A 13,490-nucleotide genomic window follows, 5' to 3' on the forward strand; every position below is an offset into this window, starting at 1 on the left:
TGGGATAAATAAAAGACTATATATAACCTTATGCCAGTTCATTTTGGGTCGATTTTACCACTGAAAGAGTTACCTTAAAAACTTTAGATTTTCAGTGCTTTCTAAAGTTTTAAAATTCTGGATAAGAACATATAGGCCTATAATGACGGTACCAGCATACTCCTATTGATGCATTTAAGAAAATGCTTGTGTGTATATGTGTATCTAATGTTTTCTTGAGCCACGTCCAACTTTAATTTTACTATTATTTGTTGGAAGTGACTCATTCTTGTGATATTAATCTCAGCAAGGCATTAGTTATGTTTTTCTTGGGTCTTGCTTTAATTCTGGGCTTTTGCACTGGGCAAGTTTTACTGAGATTTCTAGGGGATAGTTGGAGGAATTAAATGCTTTAGGGTTCTACCAATCTCATGTTCTTTTTATACCACCAGTGGTAATGACTTACTTGTTTTCTACCAGCCTTCTCACCCATTTGCATAATGCAATGCAGCTTTGCAATTTTATTTTTGAGGCTACTAAAGATCCTGTAACTGGAAAATTATGCTAAACTACAAAAAAAAAATAGGAACAGGAGCTGCTTATAAAGACAGAACAGAACAGTGAGCTTAACCTTGTGTGCCCTTGTAGATGTAGTCTTAATTAGTCTGGTTAATGCTTTACTAGACACCAAGGAAAAACATTACTTTCTTTTCTTAAATCCCCCACAGCCTGATACTAGTCCTCTAAAAATCGAGACTAGAAAAGTTATCCAGGATATTCTCCAGTGACAAAGGAGAACGAAAAGACTGTAGCTGGAAAACTACATAGGAAGGAATAGAAACTGCCTGATACAGGAGAGGACGTATTAATATAAATAATATATATTGGACTTGAATTGTCCCAAGTTGCAAAAAGAGGAACCCCCCCAAGACACCATAAGGGTGAGAAAAAAAAAAAATTAAGGGAAGATAGCAGCAGAGCTATGTACTGTTTTAAAACTTGTGATTTTACTGCCTAGTGCAATGATTAAAGCTATCCACTAATACAGCTATTTTAAAAACCTAAATTTCACATGCAATGCTACGAAAATACCAAAGGCCATACATAATGTCTGACCCAAGCTTCCACCTCATATAGCAAATTCTTACATGGACGCTTAAAAAAGATTGACGGGCCCACTGTCCTGCAATATCAGGAGACTGCTTTGTCTGACTTACTGAATTTCCAATGTCTCTTGCACTTCCTCCTTTTCAGATTCACAAAAGGTTTTTGTAAAGCTTCTCTTGGTTGATTGCTGGCAGCTACAAAAACCATGCTGCACGCCTGGTACAGAGCAATAGGGTGTGATTTTAGGTGTCTTCAGAGCTTCTGGATTTTTAAGAACAACTATGAGAATTTCCTTGAGAGCAGTACATGAATATCTGTAATGATTCCAACTCCTTACTAGACCACTTTGAGACTGATCTGCAACTGTTGCACATTGTCTCTGAAACCCGTCAAAAAGCCCATTCTCCACATTCTCTCAGACATTCCCTCTGTTTCCTCCACTTTCTACAGGAATACACATTTCAGTGAGTTCAGTTTTCTTCCCCCGGTGGTCTAGTACCCCCAAACTATTTACAACTACCTGATAACTAGCTATACTTGCACAACCTTCGGAAACATGACCCGCAAGTTGACTAGCGGAACTCCCACTTCGGAGTCGAAGAGAAATGGGTTTGAATCCACATTCTGTCATTTACTGGGTACCCTTGGGCAAATCATATTCTATATAAAACACATAATCATCTCTTTAGCTCACAACGTTCTGAGCTTTAAGTAACTATATGTAAAGCACTTAAACATTCACTATGTGGCAATTTATTATTGTTATTGCCGGACCCCAAACTGTCCGGGGGGTATTGCCGGGGGAGGGGAGCAGAGCGAGAGGGAGCTGTTACGGTGTGTGCACGAGGGTGGAGCACATCCTCCTGTTCGGGCGAGCTCCTCATACTTTCTTCTTGGCCTGGACGGGCATTCCCCGTGGTGGAGGTGGGGAACCGAAGGCAGGTTCCAACCCAGCGTGGGGTTGGGCCGCAGCGGGGTTGACTGTGGCTCGGTCCGGGGGTGTCCGAGCACAACCTGCACACACCCTGACGGCCCCAGGAGCCAGGAGGAGGGGCCTGGGGAATGGACTTCGACCCAGGGAGTGGTGGCGGGGGGTGGCGGATCCCGCGCCTCGACCCTGGCTGGGGGGGTGGGTGGGGAGGAGGGCGCACCCTTGAATTCTGGCGTGGAACGCCCGAGCGCCCAGACAATGCAGCGCGCGGCGGCGCCGGCCGGGGCTGTTCCTCGGCGGCCGAGGGACGCGCGCCTGCCTCCCCGCAGGATTAGCTTCCCGGCGGCGGCGAGAGCGCGGATTGGAGGCCCGGCCCTCCCGCCGCCCGCCCCGCCCCGCGCCGGCCCGGCCGCCGCCCCCGCCCCGGACCCGCCCCCTCTCCGCAGGAGCCGCTCGGTACCCGAGGCTGGGTGGCGGGTAGTTCCCGCCCGGCTCTGCGCGCCCGCCTCGGGGGCTTGCTCGGGAGAGGAAGGGGCAGCGGGGCGGCGGCGGAGGTCGTGCGGGAGCCCTCGGCCGCGGCGGCGCAGACCCGGGCCAGGGTCGAGCCGCGCGGAGCTGCGCGCGCGTCGCCACCTTTCCCGCCCGCCGGGCTGCGTCCTCCCGGCCCCGCGGGCGGCGGACCTGCGCCCTCCTGCCGGCGCCCGGCTCCCGCGGCGAGCTGCCCCGGCCGGCTTCCCTTTGTCCGCCCGGGCCGGGAAGGGGCTGCGGGCGCGGCGGCGGCGGCGGCGGCGGCGGCGGCGTCTGTGCGGTCGGTGCCCGCGGCGGCTGAGGCGGCGGCGGCGGCTCTCCCGCTCCCGGCCGCCGGCTTCCCCGCGCTGAGGCGATGCCGGACCAGATCTCCGTGTCGGAATTCGTGGCCGAGACCCATGAGGACTACAAGGCTCCCACCGCCTCCAGCTTCACCACCCGCACTGCCCAGTGCCGGAACACGGTGGCGGCCATCGAGGAGGTGAGCGCGGCGGGGCCGGGCCTCGGGGGCGCTGCGCGGGGCCCACAGGTAGCGGCTCCCGCCCAGCCTGCGCCCCGCGGGGACTTGCGCTTTCTCCGCCGCGGGCGCCCTCCCTGCTGCCCGCGATTCCCGGGCCTTTGGCGCCTTTCCCCTGTTTCCCCTCCTCTCCCGCATCCGGGGGAAAAGTTTCTTTTTCTTCCAAATCCAGAAACGGCAGGGTTAATCCTGCCTGAAACAGAAGCTCTTTGTTCCCGGTGTAGGTTGGTCGTAGGAGATGGTGGATGGTTTACCTTTTGGCCGTTTTTTACACGACAGAATGTCCCTTCCCTCGTTTCCCTGGCGGTGTCGTGCCCCCCTGCCCCCCGGTCCGGCCCACTCTGACCCCAGAGTCTGTATGGGCGGGTGAGCGGGGTCGCCTCCCCCGACCTTCCCCGGACTCTCGGGGCCACGGAACCGCCGCAGCCTGGGCCGTCGAGGGCGAGCACTGGCTGCTCGGAGAAAAGGGTGCCTGCCTGAGCCGGGAAGGCCTGACCGGATTCTACACTGCCCCCATGTAGAGTCATTCAGGCCGGGCGTGTGGAGAACCAGCGCGTTTAGAACCGAAGGTCCTTCGTCGCCGCTCACTGGTTACCTGTGTCTTACCTGCTTGAACCCCTGAAGGCCTCACTTCTCCATCCATCTGGAAGAGGCCTGATTTTAGAAAAGTGCTTGCAAGGTGCAAAGTCACCAGGCCTTTCCAGGGTGGTTTTGAGGATTAGAGACGACGCGTGTGAAGTGCCTAGCACTTTGATTCATACTGGGTCACTTGTTACAAGCCACAAATATGGCAATATTGAATTAAAATTGGGTGTTGTTGAAGAAAACTACCGAATTGTAGAAGAAAACTACCGAGTTAGAGAGAGTGAGGGGAGGTCACCAGAGAGCTTTAAATTAAGCAGTGCATTAATATTTTTGTCTGCTTGAACAAAGCATCTGCAGTTAGGAGTTACCTGGAAAAAATCCAGTATGACTTTCTTTAAAGGAAAATTTTTTTCTTGGTAGATGCAGACAATTAATAATAGAGTTAATCAGAAGCAACAGGTTCAGTCTTAATGCTGTAAACATAGCTAGGACATTTTCCCGCTCTCCTCTCTCCTCCTATTTATTTATTTATGTATTTATTTATTTTTTTGGTAGAGGTGAGCTGCATGTAAGTCTTTTGTCCTGAGGTCTGTGATTCCCAGATCACTTAGTTCTGTTTTTATCAGCAAGGCTAAAAAATGATGCTTTTAAATGAGGGGTGGGGTTGGGAGTATGAAGATTTTTTTCAGAAATGGTGGTTGAAAACAAGAAGAAAATTATGATGTTTTGAAAATACACCATTAATAATGTTGATGGAGTGATTGGAGCTAGAAAGGTAGCCAAATATTTCTTAAGGGAGGGAAGCTTTGTACAGGATGCCTTAAAAAAAGCTTGGTTGTGTTTAAAGTTCTGTTTCTTTTCCCCAGTGCAGATTGTCAGTTAAATATTGTTAACACTGGCAGATGTTGGAAAGCCAGGCAAACAGGAATTGCTATTAAAATTGGCATACCCTTTCTCTGATTACTTTTAGTTTACAGTGTTTAATTTCAAAGCTCTATTTGTATGATGTCTGGGGGATTACCTTAGAGCCCGGTTACTGAGCAGATTAAAAAAAAAATACCGCTTCTGGTCATTTTATTAAAGTGTGGCCATCTAAGCATAAGAATTGGTTAAAATCTCAAAAATAGAAACATCAAAATGAATTCAGGTCTGTCTCACTGAGACGAGACATGGGGGGGGAGGTATTGTAACATAAAGTTATTCATCTAACAGAAATAAAATAAATTTAAGATTTGCAAGCTCTTGGTCCTATGGTTAAATAAATGAATAATGAAATTAGTAAACTAATTTAAAACTGATTAACCTTTGTGAGCCTATTACTTCTAAAGTAGGTTATAGCTGCTAAATATTGTTTTACAATTGAAATGTACTATTTTTATTTCTACATCTGTAGCTAGAATACTATTAGTAGTAGCTTTTTAGTCCCCACTGTGTACCATGGTCCTTACTTCTGTTGTATTTGTTCTTCATCCCTGCTTTATAGATGAGGAAATTGGGGCTCAGAGAGGTTAAGTAATTTGTTCAAGGTTATAGAGCTAGTAAGTGGGAGGGCTGGAATTTGAACTTGGCTCTCAGAAACTCGGCTGCTTCCTGTTACTTTAGCAATGCTGAATTCTCTAAATTACTCCTTTATCAGATACATTGGGTTCAGGTTCAGACTGGGCCGCGTGCCAGTTGTGTGAATTTGGGTGAGATACCCGAAGTTGCTCATTTTCCTTTAATTTAGGAAAGCTTTAAATTTAGGATCACAATTCCTGTCTACTTCAGAGGGTTGTAGTGAGGGTTCAGTGAGATAATGCATGGGAAACACAGCTCAACACCTGACCGATGACTGGTCTAGTCAGTGCTGTTTAGCAGATTATATTCTGATTAATCCATGGAATCCAGTGAGGGTCTTTAGACCAGAGAATCATTATTTTGCATGAGCATAGGATGATATTTACATGGAGGTTACAGGGGGAAATGGATGAATGGTTGAATGAGCGAGTGAATGAAAATTACTAGATTTCTATTAACCCATCCGTAGTTTTTAACCAGTTTGTTGTCTTGGCAGGTTGATAGGTGAGAGCATAGATGGGTTTTTAAATTTTCATGTGGTGAAGAGCACCTTCTCTGGGTGACATAATTATTTTGCACGGTTTTAGCAAAGTTAGCAAAGTCTGATGCCACAACTGGAGTCTGCCTTGTGTTTTTGGAAATAATGGAAAAAATTACGCAGTTGTGGCCTAAGTCTGAAAAGTGAGCTCTTTTTTTTTTCTTTGAGCCTCTGGGCACGTTGAAATATTCTCAAAATAGGGAAATATCGTATACATTCTTGGAATATTCATGCCTTTAGTTAGACCCTTCTTTATAGTGCCATCCACTCTGCCTTGCTTATTTGGCATTGTCAGACGTATAGTTTTAAAAATAGATTCGATGTGTTAAAATTTAATCTACTTCCTTTCGGGGCCATAATTTTCTACTATGTTGTCCCCTGGTTACCTTGGAAATCTCATTGTTGTCACAAGTGGAGGGTTCTAACTTCAGGGGCAGACTGAACATCTGGTTGCACAGACTCCCAGGGGCCCTGCTGTCCTTGGGGCCAGATCCACCTCCCAACAGTTACAGTGGGAACCAGGCCTACGTGCTTTCCAGGCAAGAACATGAATCTGAATTTTAGCCTTTTGTGACTTGTTTGAAAAACAGCTCCCCCAAATCCCAGACTAACAGCTTGAGGCTCTCTTGTCAGGAGGACATCACCTTCTTGTCCATTGTACTAGTGTTTTCACAGGTGATCTTCTATGGGTCAGATAGGACCACCTTTTTATACTGTATTTTGAAATCTGGATTTATGTATCTGGAAAATTTTGAGTCATTTAAGGAGGGGCTACCATTTTCTTATTATGGGATTTTTCCCTCTATTGAATTCAAATTCTCTCTTTCTTGTGATTAACACTAAAAGTTCTCATGTTAACTCCTTGTGGGTTCCAGGCCCTGTCACTGGACCTTGTCCGGGATTTATTTTGTCCTTCGTTGGCTAGGCATTTGCTAGGTGATGGGATTAGTTCTTATTCCAAGAGAAATAAGTTCTCCTTGAAAGAACTACCATCTAGGGTGACAGACAAACAACCTGTAAACAAGTCAATGCAATAAAATGTTGTGAGGGCTGTGACTGGAAGAATGTACAGAATTTGGTGGATGCACAGGGATGGATGAGGTCAGGTCTCCCAGGGGCCGTGGTTAGGGAGGACCTTTTATGATGACGTGTAAGTTGAAGTCAGGGTAGTCCTCTGTGGGTTACCACATGCTTTAGTCACTTAGGTCACTACGGTGACTCAACATGGTCTTCCTTGCTTGCCTGCCTTAGGTAACTGTTTGTAGATGCCTGAGGTGGCAGCCAACTAGGCCTCTGCGGTGGGATTTTCACAGCCTCCCAGTCTGCAGAGGGCTGCTGAGGCCAAGAATTTGGAATATTCCTTGATTCTCCTCTTAAACCTTCCATTTCTAGGCGCTGTTTCTTTCCTCATGGAGCATATACATTCTAGATCTCTACTGTCCAATATGGTTGCCGCTAAGATCAAAAAAGGCGTTTCCCGGCTGCACTAGCCATATTTCAAGTGCTCATAAACCACACGTGGCTAGGGACTACTGTAATGGACAGTGTAGGTTTAGAACAGTTTCATCATCACAGAAAGTTCCACTGGACAGCGCTGTTTCAGACCTTGCAACTCAGAGAACAGTCCACTGACTGGCAGCTTTGGCATCACCTGGGAGCTTGTTAGAGAAGTAGACTTTCAGATGCCACCCCAGATCCACTGAATCAGAATCTGCATGTTAATAACATCCCCAGGTGTTTTGTGTGTACAATAAAGTTTGAGAAGCACTAATGTAGACTGTCATCAACGCTGGCTGCACATTAGAATCACTTGGGGAGTTTTGTGAAATAAAGTTACATGCCTCCCCCGCCCCTATCTCAGCAGATTTGCTCCTTCTAGTCATCTTTTATAAGTGATATACAATTTTTGTCCTTACATGTCTTGCTTAAATATATTTTGATGTACTGATGAGCATAAACAATATTTTGAGATTTCCAACAACTGTAATGTGATGTGAATATATCTTTTATTTCTGTTGCTAATACTATCCTGGTGAGGTGCTTGCATTCATAATTAAAGAAAATGCTAAATTTGGATTAGAAATTGGAAATATGGATGTAATTCTTTGTTCTCATCCAACTTCATGGGCCCTTTGAATTCAGTTTAAGAATTCCAGGCTTGATGGTAAGATTCTTTTAGCTAATTGTTTTAACAATGCCATTTAAACAAGTTTCATCATTATTAACTTGTCTTGTCATGAATCCGTTCTAAGAGTCAGTAGTTGAGAAAAGTTACACCTTATGCTGGGGTTATCAGCTTATTGGCAGAAGTGTTATACTTTGAAGTAGTAAAGATATTTTGAAGAGCTGCTGGGGCTGGGTGAAGATGTTTGACATTAATGACACACTGTGTTATTTTTTTTTCAAGGTCAGGACTTGGCAGTTCTTCATATGGTTTCCTAAGTTAATTCATGTGGGGATGCCTGCCCTAGAGTGCAGCAGAGCTGGGAATTGTATCCTGTGAGTCCTGTGGTTAAGACCCTGGGCTGGGCTTGGGCTGCCTCTGCAGGCCAGTTCTCCTATTTTTAACTTTCTTGCTTTTTTAACATCTCATTCACTGCCCTTGACTCTGGAGAGCAAGCTTGGTTGAGGAGCGATGGATTTATGGGCACCCAGGGCTTTCAGGGAGGCTTTGCAGTCTGCTTTGTTTTTGGTGAGGCTGTGTATTTGAAATGATGCCATTGTTGCACGAATTTGTTTGGAATATCCAGAGCATAGTTGAAGTGTTACGGCAGACACCGTCGTGTTTATATGTTTGTTTTTTAGCCCCTTGTCTTTTCTTTCTAACATTTGTTGGACACTCTGTATGCCAGGCACACTTTAAGTTCTTTACAGATATTAACAATTAACCCGCTCAATTATTAAAAACAAACAAACCCTATAAGGTAGATACTGTTACCTCTGTTTTACAAATTGAGGACACTGAGGCCCATGGAGGTATTCAAGCCTGTTTACCCAGATCACAGTTGGTAAGTGATAGAGCCAGGGTTCGTGCTCAAACGTTGTGACCGAGTCTGCTAGTTCTTTTGGCAGCCAGCTGCTTCTGTAGAATCTGTGACAGAAAAGGAAGGCCCTTCCTGCCCATTCCTCTGCACCCAGCGTGATCTCTTGCTTGCTGTCAGCTTTAGTAAGTCACATCTATTGCATTTCTTGAGGGGTGTTTCTGGTAAATCTTTGCTGCTACTCTTGTTTCCTCTCTGCCTCATCTGTCCTTGTTGCTACAGAACTTGTTCCTCTTTGCTCTGCTGTGCTTCAGTGCCCAGCCCTGCAGAGCCAGGTACCCAGGGGGTGCTGTTGCCCCTTGGCAGGTGCCCTGCCTCACTAATGGAGTTATTGATAAGGCCATCTTTCCCCTGGATGCTGAAGATGGCTTTGCCAACACAATTTTGTATACAGATGCTGTCAGTAAAATTGGCCTAAACCATTTGCTCTAATGATGAATTCCCTCATTGTTCAGGATTCCAGCCAGGTGATCAGGATTGGGGGGGCCTCCTTTCCTAGCTTCCTAGAGGAAATCACATTTTATAAGAGTTTTTTTTTTTTAAATAATCACCACCATCACCACCACAGCTGATATTTCATTGAGCCTTAATTCTGAGCTAAGCACTTTGCTGTTTTTTAAATTGAGTGTTTAGTCCTCTCAAGAATCCTATGAGGTAGGTCCATTTGTTATCTCTTTTATTGCTGAAGAAACTGAGGCTTAGACAGGTTAAATAACTTGCTCCAGGTCTCACCAGCAGCAGCTGATAGAATCAGGAACCCCAGCCTCCTAGCCCTGGCTATCTTAGCCCTGATGGTCTTCAGCTTCTTACTCCTCACAGTCTCCTGCCGGGCTCCTTATTGCCTGTGAAGAAGATTCCTCCTGGGGTGTTTCTGTGGGGTTCTTACATTCAGGCTGATAATTGTTGATCTTCAGCAATTGTGAGTCCTGTAGTTGAGACCCTGACCTGGGCTGCCTCTGCTGACAAGTATGATGGCCTAGGAAGGGTCATCAGACACTTAAACTACCCCCTGGGGAAGTACTTGGCATCAGAGGTGTTTATTGACCTTAACAACCATGGAGTGAGTTAAAAGGATAGCTTTGCTCCCTCCCCGCCCCCGGAGCTAAGGACTGAGAACCCTGTCAGGGCTGTGTGTGAAGGACCCAAGAGCAGCGATCAGATTCAGGGTTATTGTCTCTGCGCCAGCAAATCTGTGTTTTGAGAGGTGGCCACTGAAGGATGGATCATGGGTGGGGCATGTTTGGGCGGACTTGGGTGGAGAGGAGTCATTATCGTGTTGCCAGTTAGGAGACTTGGGGGAGATGTTGAGAAAGGAAGGGGAAGCATGAAGGCCTTGTTCTGTGTTTATTCCCATTATAGTCCCAATCTGTTAGTAGCTGGCTGTAGGGCCTTGGGCAGGTCATTGCACTGGTCAGTTGCTTCATTTGTAAAATGGAGAGTTGGAGATGAGGTGAATTCTAGGACCTTCCCAGCTCTTAACATTGTGTTTCCCACTGTCTGCAACATGCTTCATCTGCCTCTTCTTGCTCCCTTCTTTTTTTGATCTTCTCTACTTTTTTCTTGGCATACTTTTAGAGTCTAGAGGTGAAAATAAGTTCTACCTCTTCCATTTCTCCATTTAAAAATTCTCTTCCCTAAACATCTCTGGAGTAAATATGGTGGTTGGCCTTGGAGCTGGAATTCCACTGGGCACATAGTTAAAGTCTCCTTTCTCACCCACAAGCAGTATTTTTGCAGTCTTTGTTGCATGCTGTGGTCTTTTGATTATATCCTCCTTGTGGTTTGCTTCTGGTGAAAACAGATTGCATTAATTAGCACAGGGTTTTGCAGTCATAAAATAACTTGAACTGTTGAGCTTTAAGTATTAGTTTTCTTGTATCAAGGACCCAACAGCTTTTCCCTAGGTTTTGGAAGAGCCAGAGTTGTCATTATTGGAAGATGTGCTCCCTTTTCTGAGATTAGAATAGATTGCAATGATCAGATTAGATAGCAGTGATTGCCCATTTGCACAGGGAAGTTGGTTGTATTTTTGTGGTGGAGTGGAAATAATACTAGCCAAGGAGTTACAGGAGATAAGTTCTAGTTCTCATTTGGTTCCCACCTTGCTGTGACCTTGGGCAATTCATTTCCCTGAACATTTTGGTCTCTAGAATGAGGAGTCTGGACTAGTAAATGATCTCTGATGTCCCTCCCTGGCCTGAGAATCCTTTGGTTCTTTGTGTCAGGTATACTGAGTTTGAAAAGGCTGCAGAATAAGTGGTAGGAATAAAAATCAGCAAGGAGTGGCTGATTTGGAGTCCTGAAGAGAAAGTGTAGGTGCAGAATTATGTCTTCAAGTTGAATTGTTTTTTAAACCTTTCTGTGGCTCCTTGAGCAACTTGTGTTGTTTACTTTTTTTTTAAAAAAATTGGGATTTAATTTATATACCATGAAATTCAAGATTATAAAATGTACAATTAAGTGGTTTTCTGTATGTTTACAAAGTTATGCAGCTATTACTTCTATCCAATTCCGGAACATTTTCATCATTCTAAAAAGAAACCCAGTACCCGTTAGCAGTCACTGTCCTCCCCCCTCCCCTTCTCTGGCAATCGCTAATCTCTCTAATCTACTTCCTGTCTCTATGGATTTGTCTTTTCTAAACATTTCATATAAATGGAATATTAAAACATGTCCTTTTGTGTCTGACTTCTTTCACCCTGCGTAATGTTTTCAGTGTTCATCCATGTTGTCACATGATTCCATACCTCATTCCTTTTATTGCTGAATAATACTCCACTGTATGCATATGCCATATGTGTTTATCCGTTCATCAGTTTGATGGGCATTTGGCTTGTTTCCACTTTTTGGCTATTACGAATAATGCGGCTATGAACATTCTTGTATATGTTTTTGTGTGGACATGTTTTTATTTCTCTTGGGTATATACCTGGGAGTGGAATTGCTGGGTTATATGGTAACTGTGTTTAACTTTTTGAGGAACTACCAGAGTCTTTTCCAAAGTAGCTGTATCACTTCATATTCACACCAGGAGTGTATAAGGATTCCAGTTTCTCCACATTCTGGACAACGCTTGTTATTGTCTATTTTTTCAATTATGGCCAACTAGTGGGTGTGAAGTGGTATCTCCTTGTGGTTTTAGTTTCCTTTTCTCTAAGGACTAATGATGTTGAGCACCTTTTCATGTGCTTATTGGGCTTTTCTATGTCTTCTTTGAAGAAATATCTTCCAAATCCATTGCCCATTTTGTAATTGGGTTATTTGTCTTTTTGTTGTTGAGTTGTAAGGGTTCTTTACATATTCTGGATACTAGACCCTTATCAGATATGTGATTTACAGATGTTTTCTCCCATTTTGTGGGTTATCTTCTCATTTTCTTGATGGTGTCCTTTGAAGCACAGTTTTAAAGTTTCATGAAGTATAGAATATCTGTTTTTCATTTGGTTGCTTGTGCTTTTAGTGTCCTATCTAAGAAACTATTGTCCAGTATAAGATCACAAAGAGGTACACTTATGTTTTTTTCCTGAGAATTTTATAGTTTTAACTCTTACATTTAGGTCTTTGATCTATTTTGAGTAAATTTTTGTATATGTTTTGAGGTAGGGGTCAAAATTCATTCTTTTGCGTGTGGATATACAGTTTTCCCAGCACCATTTATTGAAAATAATGTTGTTTCCCCTATTGATTTTCTTGACACTCTTGAGAAAATCAGTTTACCAGATATGTGGCTTTATTTCTGGGGTTTTAATTCTATTCCATTGATCTATATGTTTTTTCTTATGCTAATGTCATACAGTCTTGATTACTGTAGCTTTTTGGTAAATTTGAAGTCAGGAAGTGTGAGTCCTCCAAGTTCATTATTCTCTTCCAAGATTGTTTTGACTGTTCTTGGTTCCTTGCACTTCTGTGCACATTTTAGGATCAGTTTGTCAATTTCTGCATAAATGCTAACTGGCAAGATTTAATGGTGATTGTGTTGGATTTGTAGATTAATTTTAGGAGCATTACCATCTTAACAATATTAAGTCTTTCAATCCATGAATATGTGATATTTTCCATTTATTTAGGTCTTCTTTGTTTTCAGTGTACAAGTCTTGCATTTCTAAGTATATTACTCTTTTTTGATGCTATTGTAAATGGGATTTTTGTATTTTCATTTTTGGATTGTTCATTGCTCATGTATAGAAGTGCAGTTAATTTTTGTATATTGAACTTGTATCCTCACACTTCCTGAATAAATTTATTAATAAGCTCTAATAGTTCTTTTTGTGTATGTGTGTATGTGGATTCCTTAGGATTTTCTATATATAAGATCATGTCATTTGCAGATAGAGTTTTATTTCTTCCTTATCAATCTGGGTGCCTTTTATTTATTTATTTTGCCTAATTGCTGGGTCAGTTCATAATTATCTTTCAGTGCCCAATGGGTGGCACAGAATAGGGACTCAATAACTTTATTAGATGACTGACTGGTATTAAGAAAACAATTTTTTGTGCAGCTGAAATCCCTGCTCTTTAATTTGTTTTATTTTGTTACTTTTCATTTGGCTCTGAGTATAGTGAGAAAATTGAATGATTTGCCTACTTGGTCTGTAGATGCAAAGCAAGTTAGTGGAGACGTCACTTGCATTGGTAAATAGGTTTCGTGTACTTGACTCACTTGGCCTGGGCATTCTGTAGTCATGTGGGACATTTACTGCCATTTAA

General features: G+C 43.8%; 1 protein-coding gene across 5 annotated transcripts in view; it reads left to right on the top strand.

Annotated features, from left to right (window-relative positions):
• Window positions 1–2,416: 2,416 nt before the first annotated feature.
• The window catches only part of ASAP2 (ArfGAP with SH3 domain, ankyrin repeat and PH domain 2), a 217,701-nt gene continuing 206,627 nt past the window's right edge, over window positions 2,417–13,490 (top strand). Inside the window, exon 1 of one of the 5 annotated variants that reach the window (XM_037812568.1) lies at window positions 2,417–3,026. In XM_037812568.1, coding sequence (XP_037668496.1) covers window positions 2,901–3,026 — 126 coding nt within the window. In that variant the 5' untranslated portion in view covers window positions 2,417–2,900. The remainder of the gene's footprint in view (window positions 3,027–13,490) is intronic. The other 4 variants (XM_037812566.1, XM_037812569.1, XM_037812567.1 and 1 more) reach the window with 4 other exon arrangements.

The sequence above is a fragment of the Choloepus didactylus genome, chromosome 20 (assembly GCF_015220235.1).
Source record: "Choloepus didactylus isolate mChoDid1 chromosome 20, mChoDid1.pri, whole genome shotgun sequence".
NCBI lineage: Eukaryota > Metazoa > Chordata > Mammalia > Pilosa > Megalonychidae > Choloepus > Choloepus didactylus.